We start from the raw sequence: 23,712 nt of genomic DNA on the forward strand, positions 1-23,712 counted from the left end.
CAAATAATTTTCCTATCAATATGTATGTTGTTTGATATATCTCATTGAGATCTTTAATACGGTGCAAAAAAAATTGAAAAATTAATTTTCATTTACATTATTTTAGAGTTTGAAAATGTGAATTACGAACTTATTTGGGCTTTGTGAAACAACCCTTTTCATTTTTATTTGAGAAATTTCAAAATAAGTACTTATAATATAAGAAAGTTTCTGGAACCCACCCTCAGCATTGCGAGTTCCAAAAATCTAATTAACCCCAAATAGCCTGCATATTGTTACAATTTCTCACCGACGAAATCTCTCAAGCCAAACTGCTGTCTGTTTGGAGAAGTTGAATTCATGGTGTGTTTCTGCTAAAAAAAATTAGGTTTCGATCATAATTTTTTACTTTTTAGATTCCTCTGGTCATGACGATGCAATAATTTTTAAAAAATTGACAAAAAATTAACAAATACGAAAAAAAATTGAATAAGGACAACAAAATAAGCCAGTTAACTTATTTAATTGAACGGGGCCTTAACTAAAAATAAGTATTTATTTAAAACTTATTTTTTGAATTAAATAAAATATATTATGAGAGATTAATAAATTTCGTAAAATAAAAAATAAGTTATAAAATTTTTGAATTAAATAAAATATATTATGAGAGATTAATAAATTTCGTAAAATAAAAAATAAGTTATAAAATAATAATAATCTTAACTGAATGGGACCTCAAATGAATGCATCAGTCTCTCCTGTCAGGAAAAACAACGACCAACGGTACCCACTACCAACACTCCTTCCTACGAATTTAATGCCCAAAACTCAGTCTGACCGCCAGATATTAACATCTCTCTCTCTCTCTCTCTCTCTCTCTGCCCCTCTCTCTCTCTAAATGCAACACTTTTAGGGTTTTGTGTCTTCTCGGAGTACTCTAACAGCATAATCGTTATACTAATTTCTTCGGCGATGGGAGAAAGTCTTCTCTCTCTGCTTGTAATTGCTTGCGTTGTGCTTCCCCTTAGCGCTTCCAGCTCCGTGAGTAGTCCGACTCATTACCTGTGTTTCAACTATTTCGTGCGATTTTGAGTTGATTTCATTGTTTTTGGTCTCATTTAAGCATACACGAATATAAATGTTATGGTTTTACTCTAGGTCCTCAACAATTCAGTTAGTGTGCAATTTGTTGCCCCTTCTGACAGAGAAAACCGCAGTGAAGGTGCGCCATTTCTTTCACTGATATTTTCTTCCTTGAACGCGATTTCTCGTAGTTACATTCGGTCTTCGTAAAAATTAGTTGCCCAAATGTAATCCATTGTGTATAGGAATTAGGAACTCAAAATTTTGTTTTTTGTTTGTCCCAATTTTAGAAAGTAGGTGACTCTTCAGATTTTTCCAGGGTGAGATGTTCCGGTAAAAGTAGTTAAACTTCCTTGTTGATTTAGCTTAGTGGCATAACTATGGGAATTTCAAGTGGGGTAGTTTTCGCGCGGGGTTTGGGGGTGTTTGTCTCGATGCTGCATTACGATCTGCTTGAAAATGGAGATGTTTCCGAAACAAAAGTATAACCCAAGAAATGTGGGAGCTTTATTATAAACAAAAAATTGGACCTATTTTATGCATGCGCACATAAACACGGTAGCTGAATCAGTATATAACTTGGTAGTAGAACATGCGCTGCAGACGAAAGAGGTCAATCTTCAACTTCCAGCAAATCAATGTTCAAACCAAGTAGTACGTCTATCTTACAGGGATGACAAAAATAAGGGTGATTAATAGTGAAGCAACATCGAAGGCGTGAGTTCTAGTGGTCTGGGAGGGTGAGGTTGAGGTGTATGCTATTGACGTAGATTTTGAATTTATAAACAACCCTATGGTAAAAACTTAGTAGATTCTTTTCAAATTTTTTTTTAATGTGAAAGTGAGCTAACCTAGGAAGATCACTTTATAGCAGGACTCAGAGCTCCATGCTATTCCACCACCATGACGTGGTTTCCAGGAATTTCTTCTAAGTAAGAGTACCTTTGGTTTATTTTTTCAAAAAAAGCAATCCAATTAGAATGCTGTTTCTTTTCCAAAAGGACAAGCCATCTCAGTCTCTTGAGTGTATGAGGTTTGATGGTAACCGCAGAAAATTAGAATGCTGAATCCTCCACTTCTGAAGAATCGTCATCCAAATTAGGAGTGTTAGGTTTGAGTTGCTACTGAATTCATCTAAAATGTTATTGTTGAAGGTGGAATCTACGTAGGTCATTGCAAAAATAAGTTGATCTTTCTATCACACTGGGCATCAAAAAGCAAATGAAGACAAAATGGGATGAGGAGGATTATTAAGTTCCTAGATTAGTTCTTGTAGTAGGCCGAACTTAATGACTCGGACCCCATGTCCAGAAGGCGCGGACTGAGGTTAACTTCGAGGGAGTTAGCCGTATCCATGCTCAGGTTCGGCGATGACTGGGGCCTGGGGAAGGATCGTTCCACACTTACTTGACGCCTCGGCTAAGGGGAAAGGTCTTCAGGTTCGGCCACCGTCAGGACCATCCACTCCGTCGGTGTCATCCCTCTTTCGAGTTACCTGCCCTCAGGCTCGGCTGAGGAAGGGGCTTGGCCAATCACGGCATCACATGTCACCTCACGCGTTGAAGCCGTTATGCCAAAAGATAGTGATGGGCGCTCATGGGGGTGCCAACTCACACCAAAAACGGTTACTAAATCTCATCAAGTGACGTCATAACGACGTCAACCAACCCGTGCAAGGCACATGCCCGTACTTGGAGAGCAAGTCAAGCAAGTTCTATAAATACCAAGCGAAGTAGCCCTAGAGAGGTACATGCTACTCAATCTCTAAAACTCTAGTCTCTTACTTGGTTCTCTGCACAATCTCATCCTCTCGTCGGAGGGCCTTGCCGGGCAACTCCGGCCAGGTCTTAGTCGTGTGTTCACTGTGCAGGTTAGGGCAAGGCGGCTAGGAAACACTCAAACCAATCGAAGAGGAGCTCAGACCAAGGATCAACGGGCCACACAAATTGGTGAACCCGACGTGAAACACTTCTGATTCAAAGCGGCTCGAATTTCCTTCGTACCACCTTCCTCTTCCCAAGAACCATAGCCTCAGCCACGATGGGCGGAGATTTGACGGACGTTACCATTTCGGGGGCCAAAGATGCCAACGGAAATCCAATCATTCCACCCCTGGAAAGGCACATGTCCATCTCGATTCCCGTTAGCTCTGGGCTGTCTCCGGCTCAGGACGATGTAACGGCGGTTTACATCCGCCTGTTGCAGCGACAGGACGATGAAAGAGACAACGCGGCTCTAAGGGCGGAGATGGCTCAAATGAAGCAACACATGCAAGAAGTCGCACCAGCTACGTTCAGATCTGCTACGTTCAGATTTGCTGGAGATAGGAGGCGACGAAGGCAAACCCCTCCCCCACCACCTCCTCCACCGTCGCAGGAGCAGCCCTTCGAAACGGGCTACTGCGGTTTCGTGAAAGACCGCATTGGCTTCACATCCGAGAAGGGCGACGCAAGGGAACTAATCCTCTATCGGTAGCCAACAACCTCCGCGACGCATCGCTCGAAAAGCCACCAGGAGCGGAGCCGAGCCTCCCTTGAGACAAGGCGCCGTGTTTCCCAGCACCTCGATGAAATTCCATTTGAAAACTTGGAAAATGAGAAGAGAGCTCGGAGAGATGGGAAAGGCCTCCGCGTCGGAGGACAGAATGACGACCCAAAGGTCTGCCGTGAAAGAGAAAAGTCTATTGACGAACCTCACCAAGCAGATACCGAGATGAAGGAGAAGCCTCGGCACAGAGACCACGAAAAACCCTCAGACAGAGATTCCAAAGATAGACAAGAACCGACGGGCACGACAAGCCACCGCGCCCAGGTTTTGAATGGCAACTGAAGGACCTCGGTGTTTCACCCTTCGCAGCTCACATAATCAGCACAACGGCCGAACCCACCTTCCATTTGCCGAAGTTCACAAAATTTGAGCCAAACACCTGCAAAGCCTACACGCACCTGATCCATTTCAGCCAGACCATTGAACTATGTACCACGAAGGATGAAATCAAGTGCAAAGCGTTCCCCGCCAGCCTCGGCTCCCTTGGACTCCAGTGGTTCAACAAATTGCCCGCTGGATCCATCTGGAACTTGCCCGACCTTGAACGGGCATTTAATACCCGCTTCATCACCAGCAACAGAACGACCAAGGAGCTTGAATCCCTATCTCAAATGCGGAAGCTCCTGACGGAGACGCTCAGGTAGTACTCCAAACGTTATTGGCAACTTTTCAACGAAATCCTTGGGATTGATGAGTATTGGGTCGTGCGTTCTTTCAAAAACAGATTGGAGTCTGGCAGCAAGATCGTAGATGAACTGCAATCCGTCTTCCACACGGCATGGGCGAACTAATGAGGATTGTGGAAAGGTTCTGTGCCCTTGAAGAACTCTACGCAGACGCAGATCGAGCAGCTCAGGGGATTCCCAACCCAGCTGCTGTTTTGCCCACGATCACTCCTCAGCCACCAGCACCAATCCCCATCACGCAATCCCAGCCCAAGAAGCACGTCAAAAACATCTAGGAAGGAAAAAAACGTCCACCGAAGGAACACGACTATGTAGCCGAATCAACAGTTTTCAAGGAACCAATTTGGTCTTTCCTCAAAGAGATCATGAGACAACCTTGGTTTGAATGGCCGACGGGCAAGCTTGGCACCGACACGGCTCAGCCATATCAAAACCCAAGGAAAATGCTCCTACCACAATGAGCTCGGCCACTATACCACAGCCTGCGCCCCATACAAAGCACTCTTGGAGCGCTTTACGTCTCAAGGTCACCTTGACCAGTATATTGACCAAGCCAAGACACCCGCCTGCCAGGCTCTCACCAACCCAAACCCCAGTGAGCAGCGAATGACGATCCATGTCATCCATGGCCCAGTAACCAAAGAAACCGAGGACACTCTTCACGCCGATCTTGATCGTGCCTCCACTTTTAAGCAGATACTCTCGATGGGCTCTGGGTCAAAGCAACCACGCCTGCAAGACTTACCAAAGTGGACGATCACCTTCACCGAGCGTGACCTCAAAATGGTGCAAACCCCTCACTCCGACGCCCTCATAGTTATCGTTCAGATTGGCGTTCACGATGTTAAACGAGTCCTTATTGATCAAGGCAGTTCGGCGGAGGTTAGTATTAAGACCTTTTCAAGAAACCAAATCTCCCAGAGTCGGCCCTATAGCTGGCGGAGGTGCCCCTCATTGGCTTTAATGGCACCCCCGTCTGGCTGCTCAGCCGCATCTTCCTTCCTGTCGTCGATGGTTCAAAAACGTTGAGCGTCAAGTTCATCGTCGTCAACGTTCCGAGCCCATACGACGCCATCCTTGGCCGAACCTGGCTTCACGATATGCAAGCCACCACTTCCACTTACCACCAGGTTGTCTACTTTATTGGCACAAACAGAAGACAAGAAGACCTACGTGGCGATCAAGTCGCCTCCAAAAAATGCTACGTCTCGGCCGTTCACCACTCAAGCAAAGCAAGTCCAATGGGTCGATGTACCAGACTCGACAGTCATTGAAGATGTTGGCGAAAAAGCCGAGGACAAAGCAATCGAAGACCTCGTATCCATGCCAATCAACGAGGACAGCTCGCGCTTTTTTTTTTTCGGTCCTCTCTCAGTGACGCCGAGCGCGAAGAAATGTTTCAATTCCTCAAGGACAATATCGAAGTGTTTGCATGGACCCCTTACGAGATGCCAAGAGTCGATCCGGACTTCATTAGCCACTCACTCAACATCAAGAAAGATTCCAAACCTATTGTTCAAAAGGCAAGGCGCTCGGCTCCCAAACACACCGAGGCCATCATGGACGAAGTCAACCGCCTATTGGAGTCCAATGCAATTCAGGAGGTGCAATATCCCACATGGTTGTCAAACACTGTGGTTGTGAAGAAAAAGAACTGACAAATGGCGAGTTTACGTCGATTACACCAATTTGAATGACGCCTGCTCTAAGGATTCGTTCCCACTTCCAAAAATCGATCAATTGGTGGATGCCACGGCCGGCCATGCTCGGCTAAGCTTTCTAGATGCCTATCGAGGCTACCACCAGATTGCATTGGAAAAGACGGCGTTCATAACTCCATATGGCATCTACTGTTACCGAGTCATACCCTTCGAGCTTAAAAACTCCAGTGCCACATTCACCCGGGCCATCTTCAAAATGCTCCACGCCCAGATCGGCCACACTGTGGAAGCATACATTGACGACCTCGTCATCAAAAGCCAGAAGGAGTACAACCATCCTCGGGAGTTGACCGATGTCTTTGAAATTCTAAAGTTTCACAAGCTCCACTTAAGAGCAAAAAAGTGTGCGTTCGGCGTAAGGTGGGAAAATTTCTTGGACACTTGGTCACCAAATGTGGTATTGAAGCCGACCCCCACCAAATCAAGGCCGTTGCAGATTTAAGACCACCACGAACAATTAGAGAAGTCCAGAGACTAACAGGCATGGTGGCGGCTCTAAACCGGTTCATCAGCAAATCATCAGACAAGTGCCATGCATTTTTCCAGGCATTGAAAGGCAAAAGCTGGCGCAATTTCGAATGAATTCCAGATTGCGATACAACATTGGCTGAACTTAAAGGCTACCTGAGCTCGGCTCCACTAATGGTAAAACCAAAAGAATTTGAGACTCTTTACCTATACCTCGCCATCTCGGCTCACGCTGTCAGTTCAGCATTGGTTCGGCGAGAAGGCGCCGACGACATGCCGATCTATTTCACAAGCAAAACGCTCCTACCCGCGCAAACGCGCTACCTCCCTCTTGAGAAGTTAGCACTTGCACTTGCACTTGCCTCAGCTGCACGGAAGCTACTGCCAGTCCCATACAATCACCATCCTAACGGAGCACCCTTTCAAGAGCCTTTTTCGGAAAGCCGACCTCTCCAACAGAGTTTCCGAGTGGGTTGTTGAATTGGCAAACTTTGACATTCGCTTTGAGCCACGGACTGCAATTAAGGGGCAAATTCTCGCCGATTTCATAGCTGAATTGACTCCAAAAGACACGAACATCCTTAACACCCCCACACCACCCCAACCTGTAGTCGAACAAGAAATAGCCCAACAGCCTTGGCACCTTTTCCAAGGCGACATATGGTGCCTCCATGTTGATGGTGCTTCAAACAACAATGGAGCGAGGGCAGGAGTTGTCTTGGCCTCCCCTTGCGGGACACTTCACGAAAGCTCTATCAGCATCGACTTCCCCGCCACAAACAATGAAGCCGAGTACGAGGCACATTTGGCTGGTTTGCGCTCCGCAATAGCGATGAAGGTCGATGACATGGCCGTTTTCTGTGATTCCCAACTTATAGTCAATCAGCTTTTGGGGGACTACAAAGCTCGGGACCCCAGGATGTTGAAATACCAAGCAACAGTGGCCGAGCTCATCCAACACTTCAAGAGTTTCAAGATTGAGCAAATCAACCGCGAACATAACGCCCACACCGACGCACTCGCCAGCCTCGCTTCGGCATTCAAAGCTTCTGAATTCCGAACCATTAACTTCGGCAGCATTGACCACCCAACTTTCGATACAACTCCAGAAGTAGTCAACATAGAGCTCGGTCCAAGTTGGATGGACGAGATTGTTGCATTCCTCGAAGATGACACTCTCCCGACAGACAAAAAAGAAGCTTACCGTATCCGAAATAAGGTCGCCTACTACTGGCTCTCCGAGAGCGGCCAACTCTACAGGAAATCCATCTCTGGGCCGTACCTCCTCGTTATCCACATAACACAAGTACCACAAATTCTTGCCGAGCTTCACTCAGGTAGCTGCGGCTGTCACTCTGGCGGTCGTTCTCTCTTTCAACGCGCGATGAGTCAAGGTTATTTTTGGAAGAACATGAAGAAGGATTGCGAAGAAGTTGTTCGCAAATGCTGACCATGCCAGTTATTCTCCCCCATCCCTAAGTAGCCAGCGCAAAATCTCTCCCTAATAACCAGCCCTTGGCCTTTCGCTCAATGGGGGCTAGATATTGTTGGAAAGTTGCCAACTGCCCTAGATGGCTTCAAATACCCATAACGGCAACAAATTATTTCTCGAAGTGGGTTGAGGCCAAGCCTTTGGTCACAATCACTGAGGCCTACGTTTGGAGATTCGTCTGGCGTAACATTGTCACAAGGTTCGGTGTCCCTTATGCCATCGCCTTGGACAACGAGACCCAATTTGTCGATAAGGACCTCATTAGCCTTTGTGAAGAATTTCGAATACGCTTGTTCAACTCTACCCTTGCATACCCTCAAGGAAATGGACAAGTCGAAGCAATGAACAAGACAGTCTGTGTTGGGATTAAGCGCCGGCTTAACTCCAAAAGAGAAAAATGGACTGAGGAACTGCCACGAGTACTGTGGGCTTACCGCTCCACACCTTGGCGATCGACGGGCCAGACACCATTTTGCATGGCGTTTGGCATGGAGGTCGTAATCCCTTTGGCGTCAAGATTTCCCACCTTGAGAATAGAACATTTCGACCCAAAAACCAATGAAGAAGCTGTCGAACAAGAGATGGTTCTAGCAGAGGAGAAGCGTGATGACGCTCGGCTAAAACTTGCAGAGAACCAACAAGAAGCCGCCGAAGGCTATAACCGCAGTGTGAGGACCAAGATCTTCAAGCCAGACGATTTAGTACGAAGGAATGTTGTGCAAGCCAGCAAGAAGACAAAGTTTAAACCAAACTGGGAGGGGCCATTTTGTGTGGTCTGGATTGTTGGCGAAGGAGCTTATGTTTTGGAGGACATAACTGGGAAGGTCCTCACCAACCCGTGGAATGCCCAGAATTTGTAAAAGGCATACATGTGATAAACCCCACTAGTGTGCCATGTCTTCGGCCACTATCTATCTTAACTTATGTTTTGTTTCGGCCACAAGCCTTGTTTTTCTTTTTGTGTTGCGTCAGCCTCGGCCCTTATCTATGTTCATGACAGTGTAACTGTAGTTCGGGAAACTTCGTTCCAACTTGTATTTCGTCCTCGTTTTTAATACAAGTACAACGTCTTGCTCGGCAACTTATGTTCTCTATGAAATTCTCCACTTTCACTTTTCCTAGTTTACTAAATTTTAACCCACATCAGCACTTGCTGACAACAACAAACGATGACTTCGGTCACACCCACAAACGGCGCTTGCGCCACCGCTTTGGCCATTATGATGCCCTAAAAGCACCCTGGACATATGGTCCATCAAGCCTAAGGCATACATTACGGCTGGAACTTCGGCTACGGTTTGGCTTGGCAAGACAAAAAGGTCGGCCACAGCTCGGTTACACTCACGGTTCGGTAAGCAAACCACCCACAAACTTCAAACATTTAAGTCCTTTGCACCGTGGCTAGGGGCTGGCACTTTGGCCGAAGCTCCAACCAAATGCAGGGACCTTTATTCGACTTGGTAAGCTTTCTATACTTTGGTCAAAGCTCGGCTCTAAGCTGAACTCAAATCAAAGTGGGGGCTACAATCATAATATTCAAAGCAACAGCATAACCAAAACCTTTCCAAGGCATAAATAAAAGTAGAGCATTGCAAACAGGAATTCAATCAAGGCATTCATTCACAATAAAGAGTTGCAAAATTTCCTAAGCAGGGAGGTATGGCGCGGTAAACCGTTTGATACCGACCTCCACAAACTATTACAATCTGGCACGACAAACTCCAGCGTAAGGAGCCGTCCAGTCCATAAAATTCAAGAAAAAAAAGAGACAAGTTCTAAAAAGAAAAGGGTTGCTACCTACGGTAACCGACCACCCCAAAGTCGGCACCTGCGGGTGTTATCTTCAGATCTGCTCAACATTTTCCGCCTCGGCGTTTGGATTGGCATCCGTAGCTTCTTTTCCAGCATCATCAGCAACAGCAATTGCCTGGGCCCTCTATCCACCTTCGGCATCCGAACCAGAAACATCTTCAATCTCCTCATCGCTCTTGGGAAATTCCTCGGGGGGAAGGGGCGTGCACTCTTCGTCCATATACGGAAGGTTGAGTTCGGGCACAACAGGTGCTGGAATCTGCTTGGTCAGATTCATGTTAGCCTCCAGCTGAGGAACTCTGGTTGCAGCAACCACCCCATCTTTGTACCCTGTTCTATAGGCGATCGGCAACCTCAAGATGACCTCCTTGTTCACCATCTTTCTTGCATCCCTTTTATATTCCTCACCCGCTCAATCAAGGCCAGCTTGGTAGCCCTTGGCGCCGGCCTCCTTCAGCTTCTTTTTTTCTCTTCTTTCATCTTCCCTAACTCACACTCGGCGGCCTTCGCCCTACCAAGAGCTTCGTCTCTCTCCTCCTCCAATCCCCCCGTCTTGGCCTCGGCCACCTTCAGCTGCTGCTCCAATGCCTTGACCTTGTCACGCTCCGCTTTCAAGTCTTTGCGGTAGCGAGACCTCTCGGCAGTTGCAAGTAAGGCCTTGTTTGAGGCATGAAGCAAAACCTGCCCAACTTGAAAAAAGGAAGACTCGTCAAGCTCGGGATAATAAAAAGAACAAAAACAAAGAAGGTGAGGCTCGGACAAACCTGCACCAGATAAGCACTCGCGTGGACCAAGCTCAGCTAAAGGTCCTGAGGAACCTTCTCCATATCCTTCGGCAGGACGAGTCCCTGAAGCATTGTAACAGCAAGACCGGGGTTGGCCTTGACGCTGTCTTCAACTGTCACCAGCCTCCCATCTACCAAAGCGTAGGAGGGGGCAACTCCTGAGCAACCACGTGCCCCACGGTACTGACTGATTTTTGAACCACCTTCGAGCCACCAACAGCTGATGCTTTAGGTTTCTCTTTCTTTGACGGGCCTGGGGTTTGAGGCTTGGTGGGGAAGAAGTCATGTGTCACCTTTTGCCTTTTTTCTTGGGGCTCGATTGGATTGGATCCGCTCGGCGACGCCGGCACATTTCCCCTCAGGTTGACACGCACGGTGTTCCTCCTTGACATTTCCTTGGTGAATTTAGGTACGATGGTCTAGAGAGGTACGTCAATACCCGGGAGCACAGTTCCTGATTCTGGCTAAACCAAGACGAGGCCGGCTTCCTGAAAGTTGGGAACTTCAACCTTGGCTCCTTTCCCTTGTTCCACTCTTCTTCGAAGTCCCAGCCTTCTTGCTCGGCTTCCCTACCTCATTATCCTTCCTCTTGAGCTTGCCCTTGTACGTAGGGACGTAACTCAGCAGCGTCGGCGCGTCACGACAAGCCTGCGACCTGAAAACGTCAACATTCTTCTTAGTGGATAGAGATTGCAGATAGAGATTGCAGGGTCTTGGTGATGGCTCGGTGATCTGTAAAAAAGGTGAAAATACATAGTGGGTACGAACCAATTCAATAAATGGAAATTTGGCACGGCGAAATAAAGGAAAGAAGAAAGTTAAGAAACCTTTGAAGTCTTTTATCTTTGGTACGTGATCCTTACGGTAAGTTTGGTCACCGAACTCGTAATTACTGTGTACCTCCACATAAAAATTTGCCCACTTATCAGTATTGGGCAGCCTATCCACCAACGGCTCCTTACCCCTACGCATCGAAAGGTATCTAAGCTCGGTACGACCATGCCGAGACATGATGTAAGTTTCGAAAAGGTCGGTGACAGTAAACTCCAGGACATGAATCTCCTTTAATGCAATAATGGCCATCACAATCCTAAAGCTATTGATGGCAAAAAAATGAGGAACAAGGCTAAACCGAGCCAAGAGCTCCCTAAGGAACGGATGGAGAGGGAACTGTAGCCCAGCCTCACAAATGGCCATTAAGGTGACGGTGATATGCTCGGGCTTGTGCATACCTTTATCCTTGATTTGATCACTAGCCACTCGGCTAACGACCAAGTCATCAGGAATATTATACGCTCGACAGAATCTCTCGTATTCTCCAGAATCACCGCTAAAGTAATGGGCGTGGGGGGCAAACTTGACCCCTCTCGTAGAGGTCGGCGACCTCTTTATCCACAGCAAGGGCAGCACCACACCCAGAATTTGCAGAAGTCGAGGCCTCGGCTCCAAAGTGGAACCTCGAATCAGCTTTCGTTCCTCTCTAGGGCTCGGCCTCGGATGGTGTGGCTGTGTGAACAAGATCTCAGGCTCGGTGAGGAACTCATCACCCCCGTATTCATAACCGCACTCGGCGTTCGAATGTTGGAGTCAATGGACATATTCAAGGCTGTGGAGGAATTCTGGTGTCGGCTCCTACTCCTACTCCTATCCAACCACTCTCGGATCTGCGTGTCGCTGGAATCATCTCCTGAGCTTTCGGAGTCTAAAGAGATTACAATCACCGGGTGAGCTAGACCTAACAAAGCAAAAAGGAAATCAAATGAGGAACCTCATTGTCGGCGAAAAGACATGGGTCTCACTAAGTTCAGCTACCGTACTGGCTCACCCTAGTTTACTCTACAGACACAGGCTCGGGAATCTCTCGAAGTTTAGATTAAGGGGTTCGGCGTTATCCAGTGTCGGCCAGAGCCAACCAACAGAACTGGGGCCATGAAGAACAAGTTGAAGATAGGGATGAACATCACTGTTCATCTCTGTCTTCATACTGTTCATTCAGAACAAAAACTTCGAAGAAAACGCTAAAGAACGATGAAAACCAAAGTGAATTGCAGAAAAGTGAAGAATAACATGAATCGAAGACATACCTGAAGATTTCGAGCGGATTCGATCGTGAAAGTTGGATCTGAGGATTGGAAAGCTGAAGAAGCTCTGTGAGTTCGAGTTCTAGAGAGAGGAAGAAGTTGTAACCTTTCTCTCTCCTCCCATCGTCCCTTATATAGAGGAAGGGGAGAGGTTTCGAATTTCCTGCTCATTATTACACCATCGAACCGACGACCAATCAACGTCTAACACGTGGCCTTGATGGGACAACCATGCAGTTACCCAGCGCATGCCAGACTTCTTTTCATCTGCTACACCCACATGAGAGATGACACCTGGCGCCCTTCCATTGGGGCTTGACTCTGGCGGTTGCTGCTTCTCCAAGGAGACAAGAGGTGGTAAGGTTTGGTTAGATGGCCGTCACATCCATAATCATTTGGGTTCGGCGAATTCTGAAGCTCAGCCAGGCTCATATTCAATCCCTACCAAACAATGGCGTCGTCAGAGATTGAGGAGCTATTGTAGTTGGCCGAACTTAATGACTCGGCCCCCATGTCCAGCAGGCATAGACTGAGGTTAACTTCGAGGGAGTCAGCTGTATCCACGCTCAGGTTCAGCAATGACCGGGGCCTGGGGAAGGATCGTTCCACACGTACTCGACGCCTCGGCTAAGGGGAAAGGTCTTCAGGTTCGGCCACCGTTAGGACCATCCACTCCGTCGGTGTCATCCCTCTTTCGAGTCACTTGCCCTCAGGCTCGACCAAGGATGGGGCTCGGCCAATCGCGGCATCACATGTCACCTCACGCGCTGAAGCCGTTATGCCAAAAGATAATGATGGGCGCACATGGGAGTGCCAACTCACACAAAAAACGGTTACCAAATCTTATCAAGTGACGTCAGTCAACCCGAGCAAGGCACATGCCTGTACTTGGAGAGCAAGTCAAGACTCTATAAATACCAAGCGAAACAACCCTAGAGAGGTACGTGCTACTCAATCTCTAAACCCCTAGTCTTTTGCTTGGTTCTTTGCACAATCTCATCCTCTCGCCGGAGGGCCTTACCGGGCAACCTTGGCCAGGTCTTAATCGTGCGTTCACTATGCAAGTTCGGGCAAGATGGCTAGGAAACACTCAAACCAATCAAAGAGGAGCTCATATCAAGGATCAACGGGTCACATAGTTCTAAAAGTGAATCTTTGTGGCATCCCACTTGTTCTACATCCGTATCATGAATTCCATTGAGGCATGGTGTCCCCCGGTCAATCCCATTGAACTCAGCATTCTTTGACCGACTTAAATTTGTCTTCATCTTTGTCATTGATTCAAAAAACCTGGGTTCTTACTTGGTTTATTGATCTGGATCAATTATCATACCTCTGGTTTGTAGATTTTAACTTACAGAAAGTCTACACACACATACAATCTGTGCACAGATCTTGTTGTGGGGCCCACCACGGGTCCCACACAAATCATTCGAGCCGTTCATTAAATGTAAAACATTTTTTCAAGGGTCCCCGTAAAAAATAATCTCAATCCGATAGCTATAGGTGCTCGATCCAATCATATAACTTTTCATTATCCGGAAATCTGAATGAAAAGTTAGATGGTTGGATGAAGCACCTATAGGTATTGGATTGAGCTTATTTTTTACGGGGACCCTTGAAAAAATGTTTTACATTTAATGAACGGCTCGGATGATTTGTGTGGGACCTGTGGTGGGCTCCACAATGAAATCTGTGCACAATCTGTGCACAGATTGCTGTGTGTGTAGCACAGTTCTTTAACTTATGCTTTTATTTGTGTCCTATAAAGTCTTCCTGTTAGTCTGGCGCGCATGGTTGTTAAAATCGTACGATTCGATACGATTCAGTGGGTAATCGTTTTGAATAGGCTGAGTGAATTAGAAATAGCAGTGAATCGTAAGTGAATTGGCGATCCAAGTTTGTGGATCGGTGTATTGAATCGGTGAATCATTCGATTCGCTTAAAATTTCACGAATTCATTTTCAACTCTTTTTTTGCTTTTGGTTGTTGGAAAAGGGTTCAAACTTTTTTTTAAGGTCTTTAGTATCATTATATGCCATGTTTAGTCTATGTTTCTCCTCATGTAGCATTATAGGTAATAAGAAGGGGAGATTTATTACGAGAGTGATAACAAAGAAAAATGGAATACAACCACCCTATAGACCTTCTAAAGGTTTGTTTTGTACTTTTAACTCTTTTTCACAATATATATATATATAGAGTCCCCTTACGGTAAGGGTGCCCTTACCGTATTAAGTTGCGGGCCACCCCTTTTCTCCCATTTCCCGATCGAATTTCGATGATCCAAGCCGCTCAATGTGTTCAGAACGTGATTTTAAGGGTACCCGCGAGAAATCAGCAAAAAAAAAGACCGGAAAGGGCTTCATTCGAGCTGTTTTTATTTGAACCGTTAGATAAAAAATAAACAAAAACTGCTTGGATGAAGCCCTTCCCGGTCATTTTTTTGCCGATTTCTCGCGAGTACCCTTAAAATCACGTTCTGGAGACATTGAGCGGCTCGGATCATTGAAATTCGATCGAAAAATGGGAGGTTTCTTACCTTAACAAGGTAAGGGCGCCCTTACCTGAAGTTTTGTGTGTGTGTGTATATATACATATATGTATATATAAGTAGGATTCACGGATCTTCATCTCTTGGAAGTTGCAATAGAAGTAGCTTACCTATTAATCCACATTATTATCAAATCATCATTTAGAAGAAAGCTTTTTACTAATTTAGGTCTAAAACTTCCATTTATAGCATACATTTTCGTTACCCTAAACAATAAACATGTTTCCATGCATTATAGAAATCATGACTGAATCGGAGCAAATCACAATTCAATTCGATTCACAATTCGGAAAAGGACCATTTTGATTCTCGATTTGACAACCTTGGTTTGTCTGATGCTGTCATGACATATTTGCATTTAGCAAGAGGTATTCTAGTATGCACTATTTGCCGGTTTCCCTCACACAAATTTTGACACAGGTTTTTTGAGGGACCCATTTTGGAGTCTTATGCAAATGATCGGAGCCGTTTAATTCGTTTAAAACGTATTTTTAATGGTTCCCATAAAAATCCAACTCATTCGGTTATTGGTAAGTGCTTGATCGGTTCATTTAGTTGATTCCTGTCAAATTTTACAAGATAAAACTCACCGAACCGATTAAGCCCTTACCGATGTCGGAATGAGTTGATTTTTTTATAGGAACTCTTCAAAACATATTTTAAACAAATTGAAGGGCTCCGAACATTTACGTGGAACTTAGATTAATTTTGTGTCAAAATTTGTGTAAACTTTTGTGTGAGGGGAACCGGCTCCTATATACACACACACACACTAGTGGATGAGCACGGGCTTGAAGGCACTCCGCAACAAAAAGCTAAACAAAATCTAAGCTAACAATGAATCATTTTTCCTCTCAACTAATTCAATACGACTCCTTCAAGCCGGGATTATTTAGCCAACCTCAAAATAAGTCCCCCCTCCCCCAAAAAAAAAAAAAAAAAAAAAACTACAATAGTGAAGGTTAACCAGTGGTAACCACAACTTTGTTCATGAGTGGATGTGTGGAGAGAGTCTAAAAACTTTATATACTCGGGTGTGTTAGCAAACTATTTTCTATGGCATGAAAACAAGCCAAAAAATAAGATTTTCATGAACCCAATCCAATCTGATGACCAAAAAATTTCTCATCTAAAAGGAACTTGATGAAACCATCTTTTTTTTTAAAATCTAGAAGGAACTTTATGTATTTGCTTGCAGCTGCGATTTAGTTTGCGGATGAAGCCCTTCCCGGTCAATTTTTTTACCGATTTCTCGCGAGTACCCTTAAATCACATTCTAAACACATTGAGCGGCCCGGATCATCAAAATTCGAACGGAAAATAGGAGAAACGAGGAGGTCCTTATTTTAACTAAAGTAAGGACCTCATCTGAAAATGACTCTATGTGTGTGTGTGTATACACACAAATCTTCTTATAAGGGCACCCTTATAAGTACGCCCTATTTTCTCGATCGAATTTTGATGATCTGAGCCGCTCAATGTGTTCGGAACATGATTTTAAGGGTACCCGTGAGAAATCGGCCAAAAAAAAAAAAAAAAGGCCGGGAAGGGATAGATCAGATCAGTTTTTGATAGAAATGCTAATCAGATCATCAAAATTCGATCGGAAAAATGGAGAATATGGGACGTCCACTGACGCCCTTATAAGCAGGGGACTCTCTCTCTCTTTGTCTATAGATATATACTCTCTATTCTCTCTCTCTCTCTCTCTCTATATATATATATATATATATATATATACTCTCTCTCTCTCTATATATATATATACTCTCTATTCTCTCTCTCTAATATATGAGTATATATATATAGATAGATAGAGAGAGAGAGAGAGAGAGAGAGAGAGAGAGAGAGAGAGAGAGAGAGAGAGAGAGAGAGAGTCTGATTGGGAAGGGCTTGATCTGAACAGTTTTTCTTAAAATGCATTTATAGCGTTTTTACAAAAAACTGCTGGGATCACCCTTTCCGGTCATATTTTTTTCCGATTTAATCATGTTTTAAACACATTGAACGGTTCGGATAATCAAAATTTGATCGGGAATAATGTCAAACTCATGAGGTCCTTAACTTAGCAAGTTAAGGGATCCCTTAATGGAAGCTCACATGAGGGGGTTCTCATTTTAGTTAAAATGTGGACCCTCCCTTTCCCGATCGAATTTCAATGATGCGAGCCGCTCAATGTGATCAGAACGTGATTTGAAGCGTACCCGCGAGAAATCGGCAAAAAAAAAGACCAGGAAGGGCTTCCTCCGAACAATTTTTTATTGAATGGTTCAAATAAAAACTGCTCAAATCAAGCCTTTCTCGGTCATTTTTTTTGCCGATTTCTTATAGGTACCCTTAAAATCATGTTCTGATCACATTGAGCGGTTCAGATTATCGAAATTCGATCGGGAAATGAGAGAAATGGGGAGGTCCGCATTTTATCTAAGATGCGGACCCCTTCATGGGAGACGGACTGTATATATGTACGGGACCGTTACGCTCACAAAACAAATAACACAATAATTGACTCTCAATCTCAACCTATGATGCACCGACACAGACACGGACACGGACACCAAAACCGACACCGGGACACGGGAATTCTAAAAAAATGGGGACACGGATACGGCGGGGGACACGCCACGTGTATATTTATTTATATATAAATAATTAATTAATTATAGTTTAGCACCCAGAAATTTAAAAATAATAATAATTTGGCTCCAAATTTTTTTTAAAAAAAAATTACAGTTTGACCCCCAATTTTTTCGAAAATTACAGTTTGGCCCCCCAAAATTTTTTAAAAAATTGCAGTTTGGCCCCTGTCGTGTCCCCATCGGTGTCCCCGCCGTGTCCCCCTCAAAATTTAATATTAAAATATGGGACACGCCACGTGGCGTGTCCCGTACGTATCTCCAAGGTGTCCCGCGGTGTCCCCGTGTCTTGACACTGCGATTCTTCGACTTCTAGAGGTGTCGGTGCTTCATAGATCTCAACCCTTGCTTTGGACGGCTGAGATTAGATCCCACAACAAAAATACTCTCCTTTCACTCTCTCCACCGTCCTCAGTACGAAAGTACCCACGCAAACTCTTTGATACACTAGTCTCTCTCTCTCTCTCTCTCATCCACCAAATCATAACCACCGTTCAACCTCATCTGAATCCTCTCACTGTTCAACCTCGCCAAATGCCTCTCCTCATTCAAAAGCTAATCAATTCCCTCGAAAGACATCTACAGACACCGTAGAAGTGTCGGGCTGGAGAACAGTCTCCACTTGCCGACATCGGAAACTTGAGAATTACGGTTGGACTTGAAGCGAGAGAGGTAGAGAGTTACTGCTCCGGAAGTTAAACCTACGACCGGAGCAATTAAATCTAGGGAATTGAGAGAAGGAAAGTGAGAAACCAAGTTTTGGAACAAATCATCCATGGGCGATGGGCCTAACTGACTGCCTAAGAAGCACGGATACGGATACGGGATACGGACATGATGTGATACGGATACGCGATTTTTCCAAAAAGAAGGATACGATACGTTGGGGGATACGTTGAATACAAAAGTAAATAAAATATATATTATATATATATATATATATATATATATAATTTTTAATTTCTAAAATTTCATTAATGATTAAAGTTTTCCATTACACAAGTTCACCATTTCACATGCCAAGAGAGATATTTACATCTACTTATATATATACATACACACAACGAGAGAGAAGAGAGGAGAGAAGAGAGAAGAGAGAGAGAGACTTACAAGGTTGTCGAGAGAGATGAGAGACTCGATGAGAGACGAAAGAGAGGATATCGTCCGTGTGTTTCTAGTGTCGATTGGTGGGGGAAAAAGAAAAATATAGTTCTAACTGCAATTATTTTAATCCATATATTTTAAGTAATAGCATATTTACCCTCGCACGTATCCAAAACGTATCCGAGCATATCCAACACGTATCCGAAACGTTTCGAGATACCAAAAAATAATCTAAAAGCAGGATACTTTAAAAAACGTAGCGGATACGTATCCGGAGAGTATCCGAGAGTGTCGGTATCCGATACGGATACGATACGTGATATGGAGGCCAAAGTAGAGTATCCGTGCTTCATAGCTGAGTGCGTACTACCGGTTTCTAATTTGTTTTGAGTCTTCAACACACGGACATACTCGGCACTCGCGGACTTGGAATGCTCTGCTGGGGAGGTTTCGATTTGGCGGGTACAAGAGAAAGTGGGGGAGAGAACAAAGGTGTCGATGGGTGGAGAGGGGGAGAACACGTGAGTTGAGATGAGAGAAGGGTACTTGTGTTGTGAGATCTAATTTCACTCATCCAAAGCAAGGGCTGAAATTGATCAATTGTTGTGTTATTTATTTTGTGAGCGGAACGGCCCCGATACATATGTATATATATATATATATACATACAGTCCCCTTCAAATAAGGGCGTCCTTACCTTGTTAAGGTAAGGGCTTCCCTTTTTCTCCATTTTTCCGATCGAATTTCGATGATCCGAGCCGCTCAATGTGTTCAGAACGTGATTTTAAGGGTACCCGCGAGAAATCAGCAAAAAAAAATATTAGGAAGGGCTTCATTCGAACAGTTTTTATTTGAACCGTTCGATAAAAAACAAACAAAAACTGCTCGGATAAAGCCCTTCCCGGTCATTTTTTTTGCCGATTTCTTGCGAGTACCCTTAAAATCACGTTCTAAACACATTGAGCGGCTCGGATCATCGAAATTCGATCGGAAAATGGGAGGTCCTTACCTTAACAAGGTAAGGGCGCCCTTACCTGATTGAATATATATATATATATATATATATACAGAGAGAGAGAGAGAGAGAGAGAGAGAGAGAGAGAGAGAGCGCGCTTCCTATGAGGGATCCCTCATTTTGCTTAGGTACGGATCTCCCATTTCTGGATCGTATTTTGATGATCTGAACCGTTCAACTTGTTTAAAACATGATTTTAAGGAAATCCACGAGAAATCAGCTCAAAATATGACCAAGAAGTGCTTGATCTAAATAGTTTTTCATAATACAGTTCTTGTCAAGTTTTATGAAAAACTATTTGGATCAAGCACTTTCCAGTCATATTTTGAGCTGATTTCTCGCGAGGTATCCTTAAAAACATATTTTAAACAAGTTGAACGGTTCAGATCATCAAAATACGATCCAGAAATGGGAGGTCCACACCTAAGCAAAATGAGTGATCCCTCATAGGAAGGGTCTGTATATATATGCGGGGCCGGATCCGTTAACACCAAATGATCAAAGCCATTCAATTCTTTGAAAATAGGTTTTGAAGAGTTCCTATAAAAAATCAACTCATTCTGGTATCGGTATGGGCTTGATCAGTTCATTCAATTTTATTCTGAAAAATTTGGCAATTTGACAGGAACCAAATGAATGAACCGATTAAGTACTTACCAATATCCAAATGAGTTGATTTTTTACAGGAAGCCTTACGAATAGGTTTTAAACAAATTGAACGGTTTTGATCATTTGCATGAGACTCCGAAATGGGTCCCACAAAAAAACTTGTGTCAAAATATGTGTGAGGGGAACCAGTTTTTGGGTTTCTTTATACTTTGTAAAAGTTATGGACATGTTCAATAAGCTTAAATCTTAGAATTTTCTTCTTGAACAGCACCATGCCCTTCTGGTTGGGTTACCAACCCAAGTAAGACAAATTGCTTTGCATATATGGCAAGCCCTCAGTCATGGAATGAGTCGGAGACCCAATGCAATGGTTATCATGGACACTTGGCAGCTGTTACATCATTTCAGGAACTAAGCTTTGTTCAAAATATGTGCGGTGATGTTGCTAATGGCTGTTGGGTTGGAGGGAGAGACATCAATTCTCAAGCTTATTTGGGTTGGAAATGGTCTGACAATACATCAGAGTGGAATGACTCTATCATTGTTAGAGCACCTTTACATTCTGATTGCACCAATTTATCATGCTATGCCAAGACCTCAAATGAGTGGTGTACGTTGGTGACTAATGAAACCGCATCACTTGTAGCTGAGAGATGCAATGGGACTCATTCTTTCATATGCATGCTCGATATAGGTTTGTGATGACTCTTCCTTTTACATTTTTGCTTGCTGTTCGTCATGGTAACTTTTCACTGAAGCTTTCCGCACCTTCTTTCAGTTTTTATTCATCGTTTTTGTCTCTATAAGATATGAGAGTACAGGTCATGGTGGGCATTATCTTATTCTTCTAAATGGTTGATTTCCTTTTTGTCTTTATAATATATGGAAGTACGATTCATGGTGGTATGCCACTTTCTAATTCTTCTAAAACGTTGATTTCTCTGGATTTGCTTCATTAATTTGAGAAACTTCTTTTGTCCCTTTGTTTTCAGAGGACAAATGTTACCATATGCATTGCCATATGGACTATCTCATTATCCTCGCTGTTGTAAGTGGATTGATTCTCTGTACTACACTAGCTGTCGTTATTTGGCTCCTTGTATATAAGCGGAGCAAGAGGCGCAGAAAATCTCGCAAACTATCTAATCCTGCTGCAACTGCTTTAGTTCCGCCATCATGGAAAGTTTTCACCAGTGAGGAACTGAGGTCTATTACTAAGAATTTCAGTGAAGGAAACCGTCTTCTTGGGGATGCCAAAACAGGTGGGACGTATAGCGGTCTTCTCCCTGATGGATCAAGGGTGGCTGTTAAAAGGTTGAAGAGGTCTAGTTTTCAGAGGAAAAAGGAATTTTATTCGGAGATTGGAAGAGTTGCCAGGCTTCATCATCCGAATTTGGTGGCTGTAAAAGGATGCTGCTATGATCACGGTGACCGATACATTGTTTACGAGTTTATTGCAAATGGGCCCTTGGATAGATGGCTACATCACATACCTAGGGGGGGCAGAAGCTTGGATTGGGCCATGAGAATGAAAGTTGCCACATCTCTTGCTCAAGGAATTGCGTACGTAGGATGTTGCATCTTTTTTCTTCTTCATTGTACTGTATATGTTTATCTTGCTCTTGAAGCTACATGTTTTCTCTGAGAAAATTTGGTTAGCAAAAACTTTTCAGGCATATGTTTCAACCATAGTGCCATATTACCCTATTTGGAAGAGGAGATTCACAGACGGTAAATATATTCTGAAAAGATGTGCTTGCTGTGGTGCCCATCATTCTCCAAAATATTATCCTCTTTAACACATGACCATAGCTAAAACAAGGCAATACGGTGACTTGTAAAACAAGTTTTCTCACTCGAGCATCCAATTGCCGCGGTTCTTTTGTGACTGTGTCTAGGTGTATTTCAATGCTATTTGAAGCCCATGCCCTTGAAAACTCATGAAAACAATAAGAGGTTTCTATCTCTGTCTTTTGGATGTAAATCTTTTGTCTCTGTAATGACTAAAATTGCAGATTCAGTCTTAGATATGACCTGTACTTATATAATACTATCTTGCATTAATGTTTAAATGTATACTTGGGTAACAAAACTTGAGAAAATTTCTGTGTAGCAGTACTTACTTCATTGATTCATTTGATGTATTGAAACAGGTTCTTGCATGACAAGGTCAAACCTCAGGTTGTGCATCGTGATATCCGTGCAAGTAACGTGCTGCTTGACGAAGATTTTGGGGCCCATCTTATGGGAGTTGGTCTCTCCAAATTTGTGCCATGGGAAGTGATGCATGAGAGGACAGTAATGGCTGGGGGCACATACGGATACCTCGCTCCAGAGTTTGTGTACAGAAACGAGCTTACAACAAAGAGCGATGTTTACAGCTTCGGAGTGCTTCTACTTGAAATTGTTAGTGGGCGTAGACCAGCACAGGCTGTTGATTCTGTGGGTTGGCAAAGTATATTCGAGTGGGCCACACCTTTGGTGCAGGCTCACCGCTACCCAGAGCTCTTGGATCCTCTTATATCCTCTTCATCTTCTACTTCTTCTCAAATTCCTGAAGCTGGAGTCATTCAAAAAGTGGTGGACCTTGTTTATGCTTGCACCCAACATGTCCCATCGATGCGCCCTAGAATGTCTCATGTTGTTCATCAGCTACAGTTGGCTCAGCCTTCGATTTTGAACTAAACGTCAATCATTTTCATGAGCTCCTGTGCTTTCTATTCCTTGAAAAATGGTTTGATGTTGATTCGAATAACTCAAGATTAGTTTATTTGCTAACATAGTTCTACGGCTGATTTAGTTTTGTATGATGGACTTGCTTGTTGGAGAAATCAATACTACTTTCATCTGAACCTATTGTACTGCTAAGTTAATTATGCAAATCTTATTCCGGGGGTAACCCTAAATTTCTTTGGAAGTGTTCTGATCTTTCTTTGTTCATGTTGGAATAAAAAAATATCCAACCCGTAGGACGAGTTCACGTACCCATCCTGTGTAGGTCACAGATTGGATTCCATTTTGAGTTGACACTGAGTGAACTCGTGAAGTGGGCAGTTGTGTGCAAATCTATGGACCAAAACGGCGCTGTTTAGAGGTCAGCACCCCTGCTGTGAGTTGCACGGCAGGGTCTCTTGACTTGT

The 23,712-nt window shown here is 44.0% G+C and overlaps 1 protein-coding gene across 1 annotated transcript; it reads left to right on the forward strand.

Annotated features, from left to right (window-relative positions):
* The first annotated feature begins 818 nt into the window (after positions 1-818).
* On the forward strand, positions 819-23,478 carry LOC131313429 (C-type lectin receptor-like tyrosine-protein kinase At1g52310). Its single transcript, XM_058341728.1, has 5 exons — positions 819-1,020; positions 1,138-1,201; positions 20,841-21,266; positions 21,565-22,135; positions 22,726-23,478. The coding sequence occupies exons 1-5, from the start codon at positions 952-954 to the stop codon at positions 23,255-23,257; spliced, it is 1,662 nt and encodes a 553-aa protein (XP_058197711.1). The 5' UTR covers positions 819-951; the 3' UTR covers positions 23,258-23,478.
* Positions 23,479-23,712: the final 234 nt, after the last annotated feature.

This window comes from Rhododendron vialii, chromosome 13a (assembly GCF_030253575.1).
Source record: "Rhododendron vialii isolate Sample 1 chromosome 13a, ASM3025357v1".
NCBI classification, from domain to species: domain Eukaryota; kingdom Viridiplantae; phylum Streptophyta; class Magnoliopsida; order Ericales; family Ericaceae; genus Rhododendron; species Rhododendron vialii.

Bases quoted from the DNA above. Each gene is read 5' to 3' on its own strand.
- LOC131313429 (XM_058341728.1), top strand. From the start codon at position 952: ATGGGAGAAAGTCTTCTCTCTCTGCTTGTAATTGCTTGCGTTGTGCTT. The intron at 1,021-1,137 runs GTGAGTAGTCCG...GTTTTACTCTAG, and splicing joins CCCTTAGCGCTTCCAGCTCC to GTCCTCAACAATTCAGTTAG. The intron at 1,202-20,840 runs GTGCGCCATTTC...CTTCTTGAACAG, and splicing joins CAGAGAAAACCGCAGTGAAG to CACCATGCCCTTCTGGTTGG.